This window comes from Drosophila takahashii, chromosome 3R (assembly GCF_030179915.1).
Source record: "Drosophila takahashii strain IR98-3 E-12201 chromosome 3R, DtakHiC1v2, whole genome shotgun sequence".
Lineage (NCBI taxonomy): Eukaryota > Metazoa > Arthropoda > Insecta > Diptera > Drosophilidae > Drosophila > Drosophila takahashii.
In genome coordinates, this window is record NC_091681.1 from 4,273,030 (window position 1) to 4,297,319 (window position 24,290).

The 24,290-nt window shown below is 35.9% G+C and overlaps 1 protein-coding gene and 1 long non-coding RNA gene across 6 annotated transcripts in view; one reads left to right on the plus strand and one right to left on the minus strand.

Annotated features, from left to right (window-relative positions):
• The window catches only part of LOC138913375 (phenoloxidase-activating factor 2), a 166,559-nt gene extending 145,663 nt beyond the window's left edge, over positions 1 to 20,896 (plus strand). Inside the window, exon 3 of one of the 3 annotated variants that reach the window (XM_070216938.1) lies at positions 19,185 to 20,880. In XM_070216938.1, the coding sequence (XP_070073039.1) occupies positions 19,185 to 20,450 (1,266 nt within the window). In that variant the 3' untranslated portion in view covers positions 20,451 to 20,880. Of the gene's footprint in view, positions 1 to 19,184 lie in introns of all 3 variants that reach the window. The other 2 variants (XM_070216940.1, XM_070216939.1) reach the window with 2 other exon arrangements.
• LOC138913597 (uncharacterized) lies at positions 14,459 to 15,175 on the minus strand. Of its 3 annotated transcripts, XR_011419390.1 has the most exons (4): positions 15,113 to 15,175; positions 14,918 to 15,052; positions 14,659 to 14,849; positions 14,459 to 14,594 (listed from the first exon to the last, which is right to left on the minus strand). It is a non-coding gene; the product is annotated as an uncharacterized lncRNA (long non-coding RNA). The 3 variants fall into 3 exon arrangements; XR_011419391.1 differs by lacking the exon at positions 15,113 to 15,175 and having other exon boundaries at positions 14,659 to 14,845; positions 14,918 to 15,083; XR_011419389.1 differs by lacking the exon at positions 15,113 to 15,175 and having other exon boundaries at positions 14,918 to 15,082.
• Positions 20,897 to 24,290: the final 3,394 nt, after the last annotated feature.

Consider the following 24,290-nt stretch of genomic DNA (forward strand, 5'->3'; position numbering starts at 1 on the left):
CAACTAATTTTTATAGCCGATACTAGGGGAGAGGTCTGTAGGTTGTGACACCTTTTGTTTTTAGTCTCCCAATCGCTTTTGAAACTTTACGTGTTAGGTACCGATCGAAAGCTTAGTCTATTAGCTGTAAAATAAAGCAAAAAAAAAAATTTTTTTTCCCTTGGGAAAACTAAAAAATAATTTTTTTTGAAAAGTGCCAAAAAATGAAGAACTGTACTAGGCAGAAAGCGACCTCTGTTGGCCTCAGGCCTTTTTGTATGAAAAACGGGTGTCTCAACTTACACGCTCAAAGTGTCTCAACTTACACAAAATGGGATGTTTCGGGAAAAAATTAATAACTTTTGTTCTGACTGTCACATTAAGCTGATTCTTTTTTTAATTAGTTAACAGTTAATATACTAATGTCTTAAATCTCTTACCAAGTTAATTTAAGGACGTTATTATTTTAAATGGAATTTTGAAAAAAGTAGACAAAAACTTTTTTGGTGCAAAATGGTACACGACTCTCACAGTTTAAATCTGGCTAGAGCCTGGCTTATAATGTTTTCCCCAAAAGTTTTGTCACTAAAAAGGACTACAAAAAAAAAAAATAAAAGAAATTTTTTAGTGGAAAAGTTTTGAGAAAATTGAGTGTCTCAACTTACAGACTGTCTCAACCTACAGACCTCTCCCCTATAGGCTAATATATCGGTGGCAAAGCGATTGCTGGAACACTATTTAAAAAAAGGCGTTTTGCTGTGTTCTCTGTACCTCCCCTAAAAATGATCGGATTTCCATTTTGTTTTTACATTTCGCTTAAGAATTAAAAAAAACCGGCCCCCTATGAAGGCCTTTTTTAGTTTTTTATTTTAAAGAATTTTTTTTGATAGTCCAAAGTCAAAAATCCGTTTTTCACCTAAAAAATTTGACTTTCGGCTTAAAAATAAAATGTTTAAAGTTAAAAAATAAAAGAAAACGCTTCACAGGGGGCGGGTTTTTTTATGCAGAAAAATATGCGACAAATTTGAAAACGATTGGTTAAGCCGTTTGGAAATACCGAGGAACACGGACTTTCAAAACGTGGTTTCAAGAAAAACGCACTTAAAGATGCACTTACGTACCTAAACTCTTAGAGGTTAAGGTACTAGTTTTAGCATCACTTCTAAACTTTTTGTCGGATTGACTTTTTTTGTCATGGAATCTCGTTTTCTCAAACAAGTATTTTCTACATGCTTTCTCCCGATGGGTAGTTGTGTTTACTTACACAAGCAAATGCATTCTTTTTAAATTTGTACGCTGAACTTTATGCGAGCAGAAAGGGCGCAGTTTTTTTCCGCATCAAAAAACAAGCTGCATATTGCAAAACCACCTTATAGCCGCTACCCAGCTTAGAGATTGTATTGGTCTGTGGTAGGGCACAGTGCGCACCCTGAGGAACTCCAGCTTCAATGTTATACTCCTTGGATGTTGTTGCATTGCATCTCATCGAGAAGACTCTGTGATAGAGATACGACTCAAGTAACTTATGAGTCTTTTCTGACAGTAATGCTAAGATTTTATGCATAAGGCCTTCAAGTCATACTCAGTTAAATGCTTAAGAGACATCGAGGAATATCGCACTACATGTTTCCGATGCTCAAAGGGTGTACGGAATCCAAAATGTTGTGCCGGGATTACATCTTAAGCTCTTAGCTAAGGTGTTATGCGCGTGAGAAGTTTTTCTAACAATTTAGACAGGCACAACAATAAACATATCGGCCTGTACCATGGGGCGTTCGCAAAAAGGTTGCTCTAATAAAGTTCCCAAGTTGCTATAAATTATCAAAAACAGCACAAATTTGGTTTTGTTTACAAATTTTTCATAACTAGTCACAACTAGTCTTCAGATCAGGTGTTATTGGATGTGGATGGAAATTCTATAGGAACAAATTACCAAAACAGCACAAATTTTGTTTTATTTACAATTTTTATATCCGTTACTTGTAGAGTAAAAGGGTATATTGTATTCGCGTAAAAGCATGTAACAGCTAGAAGGAAGCGTTACCGACCCCATAAAGTATACATATTCTTGATCAGGATCACTAGTCGAGTCGATATACCCACATAATGACACTCCCCCAGAAGTGATTTTTGGTCCAAATTAGTACTGTGGTGGGATTATGGTGGGAAAGTCATGGTGTGGGGGTCGGTTGAAGCCTCGGGAGTAGGAAATTTGGTCTTCGTCGAGGGCATTATGGTTCCTTCTCAGTATAAGACCATATTAGAACACATTTTGAAACATCTGGGTACAAATTATGCCTTATAAGAATGAAATTTTGGTTTTTGAGTAATAATAACATTTAAAACAAGATGGCATCATTACCTTTTCTGTAAAAGCTAAACGAGTGGAAAAACTCCCAAAAAGGGGGTCGTATGTAGACTTTTGTCCGCCACTGTAGCTATGTTTGTCTGTCCGTCTGTATGAACGCTGAGATCTCGGAAACTACAAAAGCTAGAATGTTGATATTTGCCACACACATATTCCTACGCAGCGCAAGTTTATTTCAGCCGAGCGCCACGCCCCCCTAATGCCCACAATCGCTTACTAACAATTTTTATGTGTCTAGCGCCCACACCTTTCAAAATTTCCGAGAAGTATAAATGCAATTTCCCTGCAAACAAACAGGCGATATTTCTATCGCCTATCGTCCAGAAGTCACTTCTTCGTAAGATAGAAGCACGACAGAACACATTTTACAAAAACAAAATATACATCTATCGCTAAGAAGTCACTTCTTAGTCACTTCTGGACGATTAAAATACGATAGAACACATTTTACAAAAAAACAAGAAAGGAAGCTAGCTTCGGCCAGCCGAAGCTTATATACCCTTGCAGATCATTCCTATTAATTAAGAAATCGCAAAAACACCGAAGCTAGAATTTTTTAAAGTTTTTTTTTCCGATCGTTCCTATGGGAGCTATAAGATATAATTGTCCGATCCGGTCGGTTCCGACATATATACTACCTGCAATAGAAAGAAGACTTTTGGGAAAGTTTCATCCCGATAGCTCAAAAACTGAGAGACTAGTTTGCGTAGAAACAGACAGACGGACAGACGGACGGACAGACGGACAGACGGACAGAAGGACAGACGGACAGACGGACATGGCTAGATCGACTCGTCTTGTGATGCTGATCAAGAATATATATACTTTATGGGGTCGGAAATGTCTCCTTCACTGCGTTGCAAACTTCTGACTGAAATCATAATACCCTCTGCAAGGGTATAAAAACAAAAAGGGTTCAAATCGCGAGGAACTAACTTCTGAGGCACTTCTGGACGATAGAATGGCGATAGAACACATTTGACTAGCTAAAAAGGCTTGCGACTTTTGGGAAAGTTTCATCCCGATAGCTCAAAAACTGAGAGACTAGTTTGCGTAGAAACAGACAGACGGACAGACGGACGGACAGACGGACAGACGGACAGACGGACATGGCTAGATCGACTCGTCTTGTGATGCTGATCAAGAATATATATACTTTATGGGGTCGGAAATGTCTCCTTCACTGCGTTGCAAACTTCTGACTGAAATCATAATACCCTCTGCAAGGGTATAAAAACAAAAAGGGTTCAAATCGCGAGGAACTAACTTCTGAGGCACTTCTGGACGATAGAATGGCGATAGAACACATTTGACTAGCTAAAAAGGCTTGCGATCGCGAAGAAGTAACTTCTGAGACACTTTTGGGCGATGAAAAGGCGATAGAACACATTTTACAAAAACAAAACCAATGGGAAAAAAACATCTTCCAATTCACTTCTGGAAGTTAAATTGAAGATAGAAAGGAATTTGGTTGTATTTTTTTTAAGTTTTTGGCTCTCTCTTTATACCTGAAAACTACCCTTTTTTCTCTTTGACCTACGCACTTTGTATTTTGAATTCGAGCGTCAGTTCGATTCGAGATTTCTTTGTGATCAGTGCGATTTATTCTGAATTTTTATGTTTGTGATGAAATGCGGAGTGAACCCGTTATTTTCTAAATATTACATACCGGTGGAATATAAATAAAATACAATATTTATTTACATCAAAAATTAAAGTGATTGGAGAAATCGAGATTTAAGCGTGTACAAGGCTGTCATGCGAAAGCAAAAGGAATTACTTGGCGTGAAACTCTGGGCAAACCGAAAACTTAACTATACTCCACTTATTTAATTATAAAAAGTAAATACCCCCTCCGATTTTTATATGGCACAATATTAATTATTTTTTTGATGTTTTAAACATTTTCATAGACGGAACACGGAACTGGAATTAAATAAAATAATACAATACCATTTCCTGCAAGCTTATGGACCGTGCTTACATGCCGCAATGCTTTTGTAACTATATATTTCAATTACTATAAAAGAGTAGATGTCGATTTGCGTCATGTTCCCTCAGCCCAAACCATAAGACCTAAAATTCTGGGACAAATTGGGTCTGAATCGTGTGTTGGAGGAGGTGTGCACTAAGAAAGAATTTTTTAAAATTCGGCTCCTAAGGACTCCCAGGACTCTCTAAAAATGCGAAATTTCGGGATTAAAACTTTAACCATTCCCACAGTTTTCTACCAAACAAGTTAAAATTTTTATTTTAAGCTTTATTTGTGAAAATCTTTGAAAGCCCAGAGATGAGCCCCAACCGACTTCCGGTTGGGGGTACTAAATTTTTTTTCCGCACCGATTATGCGATCGGATCCGTTTTTGGTTTAAAGTGCGGAGCTATGCCATACAATCAGGAAGCAATTTTTTTTTTTTTGGACCCACGGTTGATTTTAAAAGATTTTTTTTGTATGATTGCGGGGGTTTATGTGGCCTTTTTGGCAGCACGTTGTTTTTGTTTTTTGTATGCTTCGGCAGTTCGCAGAACTCACGAAAAAATTCCGAACACAGATCTCACAAAAACAACGTGAGCAGAAGCAGAGCGACAGAGCAGAGAGAGAGTCATTTGAAGCAAAAGAGAGGCGGCAAATGCTTTTTTTCTGGTTTGGAATCCCACCGGGAAAATTCCTCTGAAAATAACATATTTTCAAGAGGTTTCTCCATACAAGCGGAAGGGATAAAACCTCATTCACCCCTTACATTTCTTCCATCTCTGGTTTCAAAATACACGGGGGTGACACAAAAAGTAAGGGGGATGAAAGGGATGAATTAAATAAAACAACCTTTTCAGTTGAGTTCTGTATTAAAACTGAATTTTATTTTCTAAGTCCCTGCTTAGGAAACTAACATGAAATTCTTATTCTGGTTTTATCTGTGGCCTACGCAGAGGCCGCGTCTGCCTGAGCGGGAGAATTATCATTTGACCCCGCACAGGAACCCGTGGTGCAATACGAGAAACATCTCAAGTGCTTATTTTCGGTTATGCTCAAGTGGCCTGCACAGACACCGCTCCCTTGTAGGGTTTAAAATTACAGATCATAGTTTATGACTCTGGGTCGATTTACAATTGTCACATGACATGCCCAGAGCTCATAAAGTATTATATTTTATTTTTATTAGTGTTCGTCTGAACATTCTGGCAAGGGCCGGCAAGATTAGGTGTATGTGTTAATTACAATTTATTTTATTTATTCTCAAAAACATTGCAATACAAAATTAGTGGACTGTATTAATTCGATATATTTTATTTTGCATTATAATTTTGACACCTTTCCACGGCTTGCAATTACTGTGCTTTAACATTTTAGTGAATTTATTTATTTTTTAACATAAAACATTTTTATATCATTGATTTCTTGTATATACAAATTTAAATATTAAGCATACCGCTGGGTAATGCTATGGCTTGTAACTGCCTTCGTATTTTTATTTTCCTTATAAAATATACAGTTAATATAATTATTATTACAATTGCTAAAATTAAGGATGCATGTCCAGTTAAATGGTGAAAGTCTAATTCCCTCAATTCTAGCTTATGAGTTTTTAAATATTGAATTTGCTTTGATAAACGATTGATTTCGTCCGTATGGTTAATTAATGGCATGTCGAGCGGGTTCCAAATAATCTTTGGTATTTCGTTAACTTCTCCAATGTAAGACAAAGCTAATGTTCCCTGATCTTCTAACTGAATACTGTGTTGAGCAACTAATATTTTATCATCAGTTCGAGCAGTACAATCTGACCTTAAAGTCATTATTCCCTGTTCAGGTAAATCTACTATCTCTATTTTTGAGTTGCTACACTGAATTCTAGCCTTAGAATTGTTTTGAACCTTAAAAAGCCAACTACTTTTCTTTTCCAACTCAACCCAATATGACTTACTCTCTACAATCGATTTATACCTGCAGTTCGATGCCTTATTTGGTTTGAGAGGCTTAATCTCACAACTATTGTCGTTAGCACTACTCCAAGGCCAACTTCCCTCACAAACTCTTTTATTCGACTGCCACCTTTGACATTTATTAATAGTAGATTCTGCCATTAGGTGAAATGCATCGATCTCGAAATTATAAATTAAGTACTGAGAATCTACATGCACTGTAATCATGCGGTCGTCCAATTTAACGGGAACTGGGATAATTTTATAAAGTACTGAAGCATGTCTACCAAACAAAGGTATTTTGGCATTAATTATTAATTTTTTATCCACAAATAAACCTCTAGCCGTCAACAAGGTGTAAACCTCCTTCAATTCTGTGCCTGTCCTTTTCCCTGGCAAGACTAGATTTTCAGACAAACTGTCTTTTATTTTTGAAATCTCACCCTTTAACTGACTAGGTCTTAATATGTTTGTATTAAGTCGGCCATGATTTATGTCTATTAATAGGCTTATAATACCATATTGAATTTTCTCGCATTCATCTATAATGTTACTTAGCTGTTTGGTTATCATAAAAAAGTTGATAGACTCTTTGTACACATAATAAGATTCTTGCAATACCGCCGTCATGTTCTTGATTCTTTCGTTCATTCCTTTAAAATTTGAGTTAACTTCATCAGTCGTTTTCTTTAAAATGTTAGTCGTAGAATCGACTAAAGAAGTCTGTTTCTTACTTAACTCGTTAAGGCTATGCTGATTGCTTAATAAGTTTTTCATATTATCCTCCATTTGTATCCTGTCGTCTTCATCCATTATTCCAAATAGAATGTGATAAAGCGATCCCATAAAACCAAATGGAGCACGTTTACTTCTTGACTTTCCCTGAGCCATAAAAAGTTTATTATTTTCTTCTATGTCTGAGATCTGCTTTTCTGTGTTACTCAGAACTAAAAGGCACTGATCCTCAAAACTATGAAGCCGTTCGCAAATTACCCTCATTTTTGGTATTAATTCTTTACCTTTTTTAAGCATTTCGAAGTAAACGTCCATATTATAAAATATTATTAAATTCCAAGAGGAGGCTACAATTTCAACGTCCCCCATTGGGTCTAAATATATTGCCGAGGTATTATTTATCTTCTCTATTGCATACCTTGGCTGATCAACTTTAGCTGATGCGTTAGCAAATTGGCAGAATATAAATAATAGCATAGCCATTACAAAACCAAGTTTTGAGATCTTTGATGTACCTCTTGTTTGTCTTTTCGGTTTTGTCTCTTCGGGATCCGATTCCATTTTATCGACAGACTTTACTCCGTCTAGGGGACAAATTTTGCTTATTGGTCTGGTGATAAATCCATCTTGTAATTTAACTTCTACCACTCTAACCTTTTCGTCTTTACCCTTATGGATTTTTTCCACCTTTCCCATTGGCCACCTGGCTGGATGACTGTTTTCATCCTTCAACAATACAATTTGTCCCTTCTCTATATTTGGACTTTCCCTCTTCCACTTGTTTCTCTGTTGTAGAGTATGCAAATACTCCTCTTTCCATTTAACCCAGAAATCTCTTCTAATTTTTTGGATTAATTTCCACCTATCTAAATTACCAATTTTCTCATCTTCAATTGGTTCAACAATCTCTAACGGTGGTCTACCAATCAAGAAATGACCTGGAGTTAATACTTCATGTTGATCCATTTCATTCTCAGAAGTATACAATGGTCTCGAATTTAAGCATGCTTCTATTTGACATAAAAGTGTTGACATCTCTTCGTACGTCAGACTGTTTTCCCCTATTACCCGTTTCAAATGGTGCTTCATGGATTTAACTCCAGATTCCCAAATACCTCCGAAGTGAGGTCCTGCCGGGGGGATAAAATGCCAATCAATTCTATCTTTTTCAAGCTGCGCGGCAATCATTGTGTTTTCCTTGATTGCTTTAACTAACTCTTGATCTAACTTTCTTGAAGCTCCTACGAAATTTGTTCCGTTATCTGAATAGATGTTGGCAACTTTTCCTCTTCTAGCAACAAATCTTCTTAGGGCTGCTAGAAATGCATCCGAGGTTAAGTCACTTACCATTTCTAGATGTATGGCTTTGGTGGCCATACACACAAATACGGCTATGTATCCCTTATATGTTTTTAGTCCACGATTCTTGGAACATTTAACAAAATAAGGACCTGCGTAATCTACTCCAGTATTTAAGAATGGGTAGGACATCGTAACTCTGTATTTAGGCAGATTGCCCATTATTTGTTGAGCAGTATTTTGTCTGTACCTAGCACACTTCACACATTCTCTCAAATACTTCTTTAAGGAATTCTTTAGCCCGAAAATCCAATATTTCCTTTGGATATAATTTCGCATTAGGTTTATTCCTCCATGCAAGGTTTCTTTATGAGCCTTTTGGATCAATAAGTTTGTTAAATGGCACTTGTCTAAAATTATTGGATGCTTTACTTCAAATTCTGCATTGGAGTTTTGTAGTCTCCCTCCCACTCAAAGTATACCATCCTTATCTAAAAATGGATTCAACGACAATATCCTATTACTTGTCTTAATTTCTTTTTTTGTTTCCAAGCACCTTATTTCTAGACTGAATTGATATTCCTGTTGTTTCTTAATAATGATCTTTTCAGCTCGTTTCAGCTCCTTTACGGATAGAAAAGAAGGATAGGATTCTTTCTTAGTTTTTGATTGAATGAATCTATTTAAATATACTATTATTCGTATAATTTTTTCAACGCTGGAAAACTTCTCTAATAATTTGTAAATGGGGTCATCGGTTTTGTTATTTAGAATAGAATTTACCATAACCACATCTTCTTTGGATTGCTGTCGAGGCCAATGCTCCTTTGGCTCAGATAGCCATTTCGGACCTTTCCACCATAAATCACAGGTGGTCAGTTGGCTAGAACAAATTCCTCTAGATGATAAGTCTGCAGGGTTCTCTTCAGACTTCACATGGTTCCATTCGGTATTAGTTAGTTTTCGAATGTCATCCGTTCTTCGTCTAATGAACTTGACCTTACTATCACCATTTTTAATCCATGCTAAAGCTATAGTGGAATCACTCCAAGCATAGATTTCTACTTTGGTATTAATGGATTCAATTATTCGTTTGATCAATTCACTAAGCAAGTGAGCTGCACATAACTCTAGCTTGGGAATAGTTTTTCTATTTTTAATTGGATTAATTCTACTCTTGCTGGCTATTATGTTTACACAATTCCCTACTTTAGCGTATACCACTGCTGCATATGCCTTTTCGGAAGCGTCAGCAAATCCATGAAGCTGTATTATTGAACAATTTTTTGAACTAATCCATCTTGGGATTCGAATCTGTTCTAAAAGCAATAAATTTTCCTTAAAATTTACCCAATAATCTTTATCTTCCTTGGATAATTCTTGATCCCATTCACTCTTATTTATCCATAGTTTTTGAATAAAAAGTTTTCCTAAAATAGTTACAGGAGCCAGCCATCCCAAAGGGTCATATATTTTGGATAATGTTGATAGCACTATCCTTTTGTTTATGTTTTTCGAATTCTCGCAATTTACTTTGAATTTAAATAAATCCTTCTGCGGTTCCCATTGAAGCCCCAGGGTTTTTACGCTTTCATTTTCCACAAGAGTGAGAACCTTGTTATCTCCTGTATCTTCTACAGTTTCTATTATTTTTGAACTGTTCGAAATCCATTTTCTTAAATTCATTCCCACTTTTTGTAATTCTTGAGAAATTAATTTAATTAAATTATTGGCATCTTCTATAGAATCAGCCCCAGTCATTAGGTCATCCATATAAAAATCATTCCTAATTATCTCACTTACATCTTTGTTTTTGCATTTATCAGCAATATCTACTAGAACTCTAGTAGCTAAATATGGTGCAGATGCAGTACCATATGTGACTGTTGTCAATTTATAATTTTTAATTTTTTCATCTGGAGAATCTCTCCATAAAATATATTGGTACTGTAGATCATTATCATTAATATTTATCTGACGATACATTTTTTCAACGTCCGCAGAAACTACGAATTCCCATTTTCGCCATTTAATAATAATGTCAAAAATATCTTTTTGAACTCGTGGACCAACCCACATTATGTCGTTCAAACTTTTATTATTTGTTGTTTTTGCTGAAGCATCAAAAACAACTCTTAATTTGGTCGTCAGGCTTGAATCTCTAATTACTGCCTGGTGAGGTAAAAAGTACTTTCCTTCTTCCTGCACTTCGACCATATGACCTAAATCCATATACTCATGCATGAATTTAGCATAGTCCAACCTTAGTTTCTCATTTCTTTTTAATTTTTTCTCAAGATTCATGAAACGAGCCATTGCTTGTTTCTTCGAATCTCCTAAGGTGACATCATCTTTAAATGGAATTGACACAATGTATCGACCATCTGAACCTTTTTTCGTAGTTTTTATGAAATGATTTTCACATATTTCAGATTCGATATCATTTTTGTCTTCTTCCTCAACTTCCCAATACCGATCCATATCTTTTAATTCGATGGTGGTTGCTACTATTGTCTTCTTACCTTTGGATTTTTTGCATCCAGAGACAATCCACCCGAAATCGGTTTTTTGACCGAGGAGGCCATTAATTTTGACCACTCCATTTTGCAGAATGTGAGTGTATAGATCTGCCCCAATTATCAGATCTACACGACCCGGCTTATTAAAGTCTGGGTCAGCCAAAGTGTACTTCTCCCACTTTGTTTTGTCAACATTAACAGTGTTGACTGGGAGAGCCCTCATTAGTTTTGGAAGTATAAGTGCTTCAACTCTTATCGTTTTCTGGGAATTATTTCGTTTAATTGAAAGATTTATCTTGTGCTTCGAGATGCACTTTCCCGTGGACGATACTCCACTGATCTCAGTTTGAGACCGAATTTTGGGCAATTTCAGAATCTGCGCAGATTCTTCTGAAATTATTGTGCTTTGAGAACCACTGTCGATCAAAGCTCGGAAATTTTCGAAACCTCCCTCAGAGGTTTGAATTTGAATGCGTGCTGTAGCTAGCAACGCTTGATCCGATGTCATACACGAGTTTACTTTATTTTCATTCGTTTTTTCTACTTTTTGGTCTGTTTTAGACTTGACGTAAATGTGTAGCATACTATGGTGATTTTTTTTACAAATCGAGCATGAAATGTCACTTTGACATTTCTTACTATAAGAGTGTTTAAGGCACTTAAAACACAAATGTGCCTTTTTTACTTTTTCCATCCGTTCAGATGGATTCAAAGCCTTAAATTTTTGACACTGTAGTATCAAATGTCCCGTACTTTTGCACATCGGACAACTGTTAGTAGACAATTCTTTCATATTGCTACTAAACACTTTTTTAGCAGGTTTTTATCCTGAACTGAGCTAATCGAACTGAGTCGTTGCTCTAAAAATTCAATGACATCGGACAATGCTTGAATTTCTTTCGTTTTTTTAACATGGCTCTCATATAGTTGCAGAGCTTCTTTGTTAAATTTTCTGATTATTATGTGTGCAAAGACTATATCAACCTCGTCTGAAATTTGTGCCTTTAATTTTATCATGTGAATTGACTCATTAATTGTGTCAATAAACATTCTTAATTGCCGAACTGATTCCACATTTAGATTTTGGAGATCAAGAAGGCGATTAATCTGATCGGAAAAAATTTTCCTTTTATTTTCATACCGCTTGGTTAACAATTCCCAAGCGGCCTCATAGTTATCACCTGATCCCAACAATAAGTGAGAAACCACATTCCTGGCTTCTCCCTTAAGCGAGATTTTAAGGTAATTAAATTTTAAGGAAGGACTGAGATCCTCCCTTAAATGTATGAGTTCATTAAATAACTCATAAAATAGGTCCCAATCTTTGGAATCTCCATAAAATGTGGGTACCTGAATTTTAGGTAGCGTTGGCAAATCATCAATTTTATGATTTCCAACTTCTACCTTATTAGGCACAATTTTCTCGAGTTTTTTTCTCATATCTTTGGTAACCATGGAAATATCGAATGCTAATTCTTCCAATATATCAGTATACCTTTTAATCGTGACGTCCGTAGTGTTTCCCTGCTTTAAAAGAACTAGCTTATCCCAATAAAAATTAATCTTCCCAATCCTAATTTCAAAAGTCTGAAATTTATCATTTTGAATATCCTCAAAAGTATCCTTTAAATATTTTTCTAACTGCTCTATCGCAGTATCTAACTGGCTTTCGCAGTTTAAATTTGTTTCTATATTTTGCTCTTTCACCATTAATTTCCCATCGGACTTATCAGATTCAGCTAACACTGTATCTATTCGCATTTTAATTTTATTGAAAATAGAGAGCATTTGCTCGTAATGATTCTTAGTGAAGTAGTCATGCGCGACTACTCCAATATGCATCAAAGCTTTGTGATTTTCCATGCACTCGGCCTTCAGCTCATCAAATTTCTTCAAATATTCAAATGATAAGCTCGGGAGATCTTCAAGCGCCTTACTGGCGTTTGTGATCTCCACCTGCCTTTTGATCAGTGCGATAGTTTGATCGGACAACATTTTATATATACTTTTTACTTTATTTGTAATTATTTAAACTTGAATTTAGTTCTCGAAAACTTAAATAATATTTTTATATAATAATATAATATAATAATAATAATGTAATAATATAATATTTGTATTTAAAAAAAAAATTGAATTTGATATATAGGACTTATCTGATCCTATATATTTTTGCCGCTGTTGTTGTCGCTGCTGAATCTTCGATGTTTTGTTTTTTCCGCTAATTGTTCCGATGCTGTCCTCGCTCTTGTAGTTGTAGTAGTCGTAGACGTGCTGAAGTCCTGGAGTCCTTGTATGCAGGTTTAAAGATGATTTGAGTTTTTTTTTTTTTTTTTTTTTTTTTTTTTTTTTTTTTTTTTAGATTTTTTGGGATTTTTATTGCTTTGGTTTCTATATTGGGAGTCACTTATTTTTTTGTATTTATTTTATTTTTTGGGGTCACTTTGATATTATTATACCCGTCCAAAGTTTAGCTTTTTGATACGACTTTTTTTCGTTATTTTTTCAATAAATTTGGGAGTCACTTCTTATTTGAATTTCTTTTTGGGGTCACTTTGATATTATTAAATTTAGGAGTCACTTTTTATTTGTAACTTCGGGAGTCACTTTTTACACCCGTGATCACTTTTTCGATGTCGGCCTCGAATACGCCTGATTTTATTAAATCACTTTTTCGATGTTGAAGGCCTCGAAAACGCCAAAAATAATAATTGCTCGATGGCAAAATTATTTTTATTTTGTAATTTGTCGATTTCTCGACCACTTTCACAACAAACTTTGACGTTTTTGTTGCAATACTATAATTGATTAATTTGTTATAACAGAAAAGATTCTTTTATATCTTTTTGCTTTTTACAATTTTTTACTCTGTTTCTTACCACTGGTGGGGGACAACAAGAGTCAATTATTCATTAACACCTTAAACAAAACTGTAAGTGTTACAGATTTTATTTTTTAGGTGCTGGCCTAAGTTCTGAGTCTCTTACCACTGGTGGGGGAAAACTGCAGAGTTGTCGAAGGACCAAAAATGAAAGGGATGAATTAAATAAAACAACCTTTTCAGTTGAGTTCTGTATTAAAACTGAATTTTATTTTCTAAGTCCCTGCTTAGGAAACTAACATGAAATTCTTATTCTGGTTTTATCTGTGGCCTACGCAGAGGCCGCGTCTGCCTGAGCGGGAGAATTATCATTTGACCCCGCACAGGAACCCGTGGTGCAATACGAGAAACATCTCAAGTGCTTATTTTCGGTTAGGCTCAAGTGGCCTGCACAGACACCGCTCCCTTGTAGGGTTTAAAATTACAGATCATAGTTTATGACTCTGGGTCGATTTACAATTGTCACATGACATGCCCAGAGCTCATAAAGTATTATATTTTATTTTTATTAGTGTTCGTCTGAACAGGGGAAATGAGGTTTCTATCTGGATCTCTGGCAGAAGAATGCAGGACAAAATCCACTGGTTTTTCGACTTCCCGCATTATAGTTTTTCCACACGTACCCAGTTATGGTTTTCCTCCACTTGCAATATCTGCTTTTCTACACCCTCCCAGTTTTGGTTTTTCCAGACCCTCGCAGTTTTGGTTTTGCACTGCTTTGCAGTATCTGATTTTCCACAATAAAAATCATTTTTTTTGTAATATTTGTTTGTGTATTTATTAATAATATTTACAATCGAAACATTGGAACTAAAAATTTGTAATGCCTGAAGCATTCCCGGGTTTTGCTTGGCCGAATGCGGTTCTTAGGTATCCATTTCTTGTCAGTCTTCTGAAAATATCAAAAATAATTAAGATATGAATGTAAGACCAGGAATAATAATAAGAGTAATTACCATTATTAGGTCTCCGCACAAAATTAAAGGATCTCTCCAGAAATTATGCCAGGTTTGCCATGGCTGATCATTTACCCTTTGTTCAGTTGTTTTATGTCGTGTATCTATATCAAAAACTATGAGAAGAAAAAATAAAATATGACAAACGCAGGCGCAACACTTTTGGTCCCAAGAAGTCTCAGTCGGCCTGGCTGAAATAAATGTAATATTTTGATTAAGTTAAACAACTAAGTTAGTACTAAAGTACTATTTATACAACCATTTAATGAACACCTCACACCATTTACCAATGGTAAAGGTTAAAAACATTTCAAGTGTCACTGAAATGCAGAATTTTGTGTTGAAGATAGCATCCGGAGGCGTATATTTATTAATGGCGAAAATATCTGTCATACTAACATTTGTAACGCTGAAATAAGGATTATAAAAAGACAAAATTTGTTTTATCACTCACCTTTTTATTGTTTTTTAGATTAAAATGAACTGTTTTCACTTTTTTTCACTTTTTCCAACAAATTTAAAAATAATATGACCCTGCATTATATTCTTGAAAATACCAAAATTACAGATAAATTTGGTGTAAATTTCGTCGTTAAGTAGGGTCACCCTTGGGTGCCGAATAAATATTTCGTTTAAACAATACTTTTCAGGGACCGTAATCATTAAAGGTTACGAATATTATAGGTATATTAGGCATTTTTCGTGTTATCAATACCACCAACACGAATTTTAATATTTAAACAACACTTAAAAATGGCTTAGGACACGATCTGACGATCAAATTATTATATTTCACAGAAAATTTTTAAAAATGTAAAAAAAAAAATAGTTTTCTTTGTAATTTAATGTAATTTCTTGATAAGTGTGGTCAAATATTTTAATCGTCTTACCGTGGCATTTCTCTATAATTTTGTTGAATCCCACATTCATTCTTATTATTATTTGATAAATGTTGAGTAAAATAAATTAATATTATCATTATAGACATTATGATAATAGTTATATAGTTTAAAAGTGCAAAAGTATGTAACAGCTAGAAGGAAGCGTTTCCGACCCCATAAAGTATATATATTCTTGATCAGGGGCACTAGCCGAGTCGATCTAGCCATGTCCGTCTGTCCGTCTGTCTGTCTGTATGAACGCTGAGATCTCAGAAACTACAAAAACTAGAAGGTTGAGATTTCCCACACACATTCTTTGGCTTCCTACGCAGCGCAAGTTTATTTTAGCCGAGCGCCACGCCCCCTCTAACGCCCACAATCGCCCTCTAACGATTTTAAAATGGGTCCTGCGCCCACATCTTTAAAGATTTTCGAGATTTATTTATACCTATCGAAATGTAGAAGACATTTTTCAAATCGGACCATTCATTAAAAAGTTATACGCAATCAAAATTTATATATCTATCTCCCTCGCACTCCCTTTAGCTGAGTTACGATTATTAGTCGGGACACCAACACGAGTACAGCGTTCGCAATCCCTTTAGCTGGGTATTAGATAGTCGGGACACCAACCCGACTATAGCGTTCTCTCTTGTTTTGATTAACAATTATTAATATTTTTCTACGAATTTTAAAATTACTAAAAATTAAAACTAAATGTGAGAACAAGTCTTTTGGTTTTGGTGTAAATCATAAGATTTTTGAATATTATAAGTTGGTGATTTTTTTGTTAAAAAATATTATAATCGTAGTGCCACAGAAATCACGCAGCGCATAAGTGGCCTGATATTGATGCTACTCAGAAACCCACCCCCATTTAACGCTCAGAAATTATGTATCCCCACACCGCCGCCTGCAAAAAGGAACATGATTTCAAGAACACAAAAACCAACTTCTCACTTTCCCGCTGGGATCACCTGATCAAAATTTTACTATTTGGACACCAGAACGAATAATTTAATAGATGCAATTCTTAGTCAAAGTGTGAAGCTAACCCGAAAAATGCATAAGGAGTTTTTGTTTTTATTTTAAACAGTTTTTGATTGGTTTTCACATTTGAATTTAAGAAACCCAAACACACACACACACATCGAAAAATTGGCATGTAGGGGAGAGTGGGGTAATTTCGTCAGCATTTTTTCAAAGCTATTTTTTGTCCATCTTGAGACACGTTATCATATTTCTACTTTTATTGTTGAATGCGGTTAGCACCAAGCTTTAAAATGTGACATTCCTCTTTTTTTTAATTACCTTGGTGATTTATAAAAAATTAAAGAGTAAAACCAATATACTGGGGCAATCCCGCTACATAGGGGGGTAAAATCGCCACACCACTGGGGCAATTTCGTCACCTGATAAATGTAGGGAACTTTTCGCATGTAAATATGCTACACTGATCAAGCGTACCATTTTTGTTGACGTCCTATTTTTGCTGCTGCTGCCGGTAGCCTGTTCGTTAGCCAGCTAGTCAAATAAAAAAATATGTATTTAAAATAGGTGCGAATTTACCCTAAGCATAGGGTAGCGAAATTTCCCCAAACAGTACTTTTTTAGAAATAATTATTTTTCTTCCGAAATTAGGCGCGAAGTTAAAAATTACAAACGCAGAAATGCACATTATAGCACTGTGTATTATATAAAAAATCGTGTATCTTATCCCCTTTTCAATTGTGGCATACAGAAAAAATTTCGTCGAGAACTAAATGTAGCTTTTGAACTGTAAAAACACATTTAATATTATAGCTTAATTATCTTGGCCTTCTGTGCAAAAAAAATGCATTGGTTGTGTCATGCCGTCTTGAGGGACTAAACCAAAAAAAATTATATATTTTTAAGACTTATGGATTCCGAGATATTGCAGGTGACGAAATTGCCCCTGTGACGAAATTACCCCACTCTCCCCTACATAAGTATATGATGATTAAATTAGGATAAAACACCTAATGGATGCAATTCTAAATCAAAATGTGTATGTATCCCGTAAAATATTCAGGAGTTTTAGTTTCTGGGCTCTACTCTTAAACTGTAAAGAAATTAGAAAAACTATTGAGATATGCGTATACACACATTCATACGAACATATGCATTTATGTACTTTAAAAACATAAAATGAAATATATGCGTGCACAAATAACATTCCAATTTAAGAAAAGGTCGTATTCGCACAACGTTCATAATCTGGAAATTGTACCAGCTGAAACGTACCTACAAAACTTTTTAAAAAATTGGGTTTAAATTGTGTTAAAGGCGAGGGGTAGGTATATAAGTGTAATTTTTAATATATTCTTTTTTTAAGTTTTTAAGGTTTTTAGGCTTTAGATCTGTTCGAAAAAACTGTAAAAAAAAATAGTACGTGTTTTTCTCTGCGTTCGCAAAGCTAACAAAAATGATATATTTAGGCTACCAGAACGGTGGAGTTACGGTGGGAATAAGGTGAGGTTAGTGCGGGGTTAAGTTGCGATTAAGGAGGTATTAGATAGATTAGGGTAAAAATAATGTAAAGAAGGTTTAAAGGTGATGCAAAGGTGAAGGTAAGAAAGGTAAGGTTCCTTTGGGCCAAGGTGACAAACAAGTTTAAATAAGAAAAAGTGAAGTTAAAGTTAGTAAGTATAGTAAGGAAACATTTTTTTCAGGTGAGACTAAAGTTAGGTTAGCTAAGAAGAGAAAAAACTGGTGTTAGGGTGGGTTAAGACGACGAAATAGTGAAAACAGCATTAGAGAATAAAATACGTGGGGTTAAGGTGAGGTAATATTAGGGTTAATGCGGTGTTAAGGTAAGGTATGTTATGGCTAGAAGGATATGGATAGAATGTTAGTGCGCTTTAGGTGGATTTACTGTTTAGCTAAGGTTAGGCGGGATTTTACTCGGATATTAATTTGAATTTGGAAATATGAAAAAATCAGCAATAAATGCTTTGCTTATAGTAGCGGACAACGTCGCTTCGGGTATTGCTAGTATTTCAATAAATGTGTTGAAAGAATAAACATGAAGAAAGAGCACAAAAACATATTTTCCAATTGGGAAAGAGTCTTCTAGGTATCTTCTACAAGTGTCTTCTGAGTAACTTCCAGAAGTGACTTCGGGAAGTGTCGCCGTAGTGGAACAGTTCTTCCCGACGGGGGTGACTTCGGCGATGTGTGCTGCTTCTGCTGGCCACCACTGCTTTAAACCAGCGGTCGGCACACATATACGTTGACATTTTGTTTTATATTTGTGTGAGTAATTTGCACTAGGCAGCTCAGAACAAAACCCTATGCTGGTTTAAAGCAGCGGTCGGCAGCGTCCTTCTAGCTGTTACATACTTTTGCACGAATACAATATACCCTTTTACTCTACGAGTAACGGGTATAATTAAATAATCATTTCTTGAAATTTGGTAGCAAGAACATAATTCTATATTCAAAGACAAATTTTCTATGAACAAGAAACTTTTCTCGATGCTCAAACGTTGTCCGATTTTTAAATTTGCATGAGTGAAAATTTAAAGGAAAACTACTTTATATTAACTTAAATTTTATTTATATTTTTGAAATTTAACTATTTTAACTTAATAATAATTTCCTTATTACATTTTTTGTTTACAGATTTGGATGATGGACTACAAAAATCTTTTGGTCGCAATGTGTGCGATTTTAACATTCGATTTTTCTACACCTACTCCTCAACAAAACATAAACGCACAGAAAAATATTGAAGAAATATTTAACACTAACACTAACCGACCTGCGTCACAAAATAGCGGAATTGGATTCGTGGTTACACCTGAGCCTATTGATCCCATAAGTCCACAGAAAGAATTTAACTCAATTAGCGGCAAGACTACATCATGCAATTGTGTACCTTATTATAAGTGCGACCCGTCAACGAATAGTGTGACTGAGGACGAATCTTTTGATGGATTTGGTGTAATAGATATTCGTTTTAACGCCGATGATCCGATCTGTCCGGCATCTGTAGACGTATGTTGTGCTGATAACAGGACGCGTAATGTCACCTTAAACCCAACACCTTTAACTCAAAGACCAAACCAACCACGCGGCTGCGGTGTTCGCAACACAGGTGGATTAGATTTTACTCTTTCCGGTGTGACGCAAAATGAAGCTGGGTTTGGCGAGTTTCCGTGGACGGTGGCTTTATTGCACTCCGGAAACTTGAGTTATTTCTGTGCTGGGTCACTTATACATCAACAGGTGGTTTTGACTGCGGTGCACTGTGTTGAAGCTCATGGAACAGAAACATTTATAGTGCGTGCAGGAGAGTGGGACACACAAACAACAAAAGAACGTCTACCGTATCAAGAAAGAACTTCGCAAACGGTTATAAGACATCCACAATACAAGAGCAGAAACATAGCAAATGATTTTGCTCTTATAATTCTGAGTGATCCGCTTATCTTAGATGATCACATTAACGTTATATGCTTACCAAAACAAGAGCCGGAACCCTCTACCACATGTTTTTCTACAGGCTGGGGAAAGGATGTTTTTGGTTCTGTTGGGAAATATAGTGTCATAATGAAACGAGTGCCGTTGCCAATTGTCGCATTTAATTTTTGTCAAGCCCAGCTTCGAAATACTCGACTTGGACCCAAGTTTGCCTTGGATAGGTCATTTATATGTGCAGGTGGGCAACGCGGCATTGATACCTGCCAAGGCGATGGTGGAGCCCCATTGGTGTGTCCAATTGGAACAAAATCAGAAAACCGATATCAGCAGAATGGAATAGTTGCTTGGGGGATCGGTTGCAATGATGAAGTGCCAGCAGCTTACGCCAATGTTGCTTTGGCACGAGATTGGATTGACCAGCAAATGCTAGCCAATGGCTTCGGAACTGATGTTTACACTGCCTAACTTAATGAAAAAACAAATTTAAAACAAAATAAAGTTTGAATGAATACAAAATATTAAAATAAAAAAGTCTTAGAAACACAATCGGTCACAGAAACCGGGGACGGATTTGGAGACGGTTGGTTTAGAAGCCAGCCCATCAAACCCGTAGGTGTCACAGAAATTCGAGAGATTTCCTTTTTTCGGAAAATGCAGAGGAGAATCTTCAGAAGCGGTGTTATATGGTAGTCCATGGGGATTTAACTTATTGGCCAGGTCCTTCCAAGCAGTGGTCACAAGAACGCGGCCGCCCTGAGAAAATGCTTTGACAATTTCTATATTTTCGCGAATGAATCACAAGAATATGGCATCTTGTGCTGCTAACCTACGTTTACTCTTTAAAATTAGCAACGTTTATTAGTTTAAATTTATAATAAACATAAATTGTTTACTTTAACATTCATGTTTTCTTCTTCTTCTGGGCCAGCTGCTTATCCGGCGAAAAAATAGGACATTTTTCACGACAGTGCTGCCACCTTTTTGCAAAGGCGCATGTTTTTATTAATACTACTAGCTACTTATTTTAGAGAGGTTTTTTAAAAAGCGTATTATAAATAAATAAAGCCCGAAGTAAATATAAAAATTTTATTATGCAGATAGTTCATAAAATTCATTAGAGTTGTCTTAAATAAAGTTATATTTTTGACAAGCATTTGTAAGTTGGTTTATTTTATCAAAACGTCCGGCAAAGTACGGGGGATTTAGAAACCGTCAAAAAAGACGTCTGTGACACCGAGATTTACTATTCGGGGGAAATTTGGTTGGAATGGTTTTTTGTGACACCCCCGGACATTACTTTTGTTATGTTATTAATAACCAAGCGGATTTTTAAAATTCAAGGAGCATTTCTAAATTGGTTATAATGTACCAATATTTCGTAAGAAGGGCAGGTAGTATATATGATACTTGCACTTGAGACTCGTTTTCGTTATTTTAATATTTGGTATCCAACTTTGTGGTATATCTTAATATCTTTATAAAAATATTTGTAAAAATTTTAAAATTTAATATGAAGTATTTTTTAAGAGAATTTAAAATTTAAAAAATTCTTTACGCCGGGATAAACGAGGTTTCCGAATAAAACATTATCCAGCCGAGTCGATCTAGCCATGTCCGACTGTCCGTCCGTCAGTCTGTCCGTCTGTCCGTGAGAACGTATTGTTTTTTGATAAATAGAGTGAGTTTGAAAGATATGAACCTGTTTCTCTGTCAAACACATTTTTAAAGATAGAAAGTAAAAATGTTTTAATATTTTATAAAAATGTAAATATATTTATCCGAAATTGTTAAAATGGGACCATTTTTCACATTCTTAAGAAGAAGTTTTCTTAATATCAACACTTTTTTAAAAAGTTTTTAGAAATGGGTTTTGTTTATCACAATGTATTAGAATAACATCAATCTCAAATGTTACTTTTGCGGTTATACGCAGCTTTAAATTTATATTCTTTCAAGCCCAGCTCAAATAGTAATAATTGCGTGATTTTTTAAACGTTATAATGTTTATTTGCTGACTTCAATACTTCAGATTCGTTGCGAGTAGAATTATAAAAAGTGAAGAGAGAGATATACAAGAGAAAAACTTAAGCGAACTCATTAGGGCTTTTGTCGCTTACAAAAATACCAAAGTGCATAAACATACCAAATTTATGTAAGGCTGCAGATTCTGTTACACTTTAAAATTAAGTCTGATCTTCCCCAACATTCTCCCCCCGTTGAAAGAACCTGGGTAAGTTCAAGAACATTCAACAGGCAAGGGGGCGATTTTGTGTATTGGCCTGCGCAGAGTGCCTCGAACCCAGTCGTCCTTTCCAGAAATCACAGCCGTAACTCGTGCTAAGTTCCAGTGCTGTGGAGGCGCTGTGACCTCGTGAATGATCACCAGCTGGCCAACTCTGATGTTATCTTGAGGCTGAGTCCACTTAGTTCGCTTCTGCAGGGTATGAATGTAGTCGCGCTGCCATATGCGCCAGAACTGCTGCATCAGGAATGTTATTCGTTGCCATCGTGTCAGAGAGTTGAGTTGAGATGCTTCATCCTTAGCAGATAAAACTTGAAGGTATAAAGCTGAATTCGAAGCCCTTGCAGTCGCTGTAGGATTCCAGCAAGCTGATGCTCTCCTGACTCAAGACTGCACGTTTGAACTCCATTAGTTTAGAAGCTACCTCGAAGAAATTTGTCGCATTGTCACATACAATGCGTCTGGGAAGGCCACGACGTGCGATGAACGTTTGGATGCAAGATAGAAATGAGTTAGTTGTCAAGTCAGTCACAAGCTCAATGTGGATTGCTTTAGACGTAAAGCAAACGAAGATTGACGCATAGGTCTTGTACGGTGATTTGCTTCTTATTTTGTAGGACGTCATAAATGGCCCACAAAAGTCGACTCCGGTGACTAAGTACAGGTACAGGCGGGTACCACCTTCCTCGTTAAGTCTCGAGCATTGCCGACCCACATTTTTTCAAGAAGCAAGGATAGCAGCACCTTTGGTCCGGCATATAAGTTTGACCTCTGAAGAAATTCTACGATTCTATGGTCCTTAGAATCGGACGGTGCTTTGAGTCAAACGGGATGTGGGCGTTTGCTAATCTTCCGCCGACTCGAACCACGACCAGTGTTGCATTTCTTGCCTTGACTTCATGACTTCATGTCAGTGCCTGTATGCTTGGCTGTAAAACTTTATTTTTACGTAACAAACCTATCTCTTTGCTGTATGCTGAGTGCTGAACATGTGTTTCTATTCGCCAAAACGTGTCAGTGAGCTCGGTCGCTGGCACATGAACTAGTTCTTGAGTGTTTGGTTTATGAGCTGGTGGAACTTTATTAAAAACGCGGAAAATAAAGGAAAGGGTTCGCAAAGACTTTATGTAAGTCGATGAATTACACTATGCAGCATCAAAAATTAACCTCGATGAATGCTATATTTTTGGATTCGTTACGAATTCCCAAGTTAAACTGCGTTTTCCAAATAGTTCCCCGACGCAAGGATTCTTAGCAAAAGGACCTCAAAGTTCGAAAAATGCTGAAATTGACCAACTTTGCGGAGCTCTCAGAGGCAAATGGATGCATGGCTTGGTTCGAAGTTAAAGTTTTTTAAAAGATACACCCATTATCTTTCAAACCCCATACATAAAATAATTTTAGGATTTTTTTTAAGGCAGAAATTAATTCCAAAAAACATAGTCAAAAAACTGAAAAACATACAGCTGCGGTCAAAATAGTAGCAGTGTTGCCGCCTTGTGTTTTTAAAAGTTTGATGTTGTAATTTTTTCTTATCCAATTAGTCTAATAGTAAAATTATGATCAATACAATATTACCAGGAAAAGATCAATCACAACAACAAACTTTTAAATACACAGGGCGGCAACACTACTACCATTTTGACCGCTGCTGTATACTTTTATGTTTTTTGACTATGTTTTCTAGAATTTGTTTCTGCCTTAAAAAAAATCTAAAAAAATTTTTAAGTATGGGGTTTAAAAGATAAGGGGTGTATCTTTTAAAAAACTTTAACATCGAATCAAACCATGCATCCATTTGCCTCTGAGAGCTCCGCAAAGTTGGCCAATTTCAGCATTTTTCGAACTTTGAGGTCCTTTTGCTAAGAATCCTTGCGTCGGGGAACTTTTTGGAAAACGCAGTTTAACTTGGGAATTCGTAACGAATCCAAAAATATAGCATCCATCGAGGTAAATTTAAAAAGCACTAAAAATGCTGCACAGTGTTATTGATAACCTGATCAATGATGCTCACGTCAACTGAAGACAGAATGTTGCTGATTAATGAGGTTTGTAGCTGAACG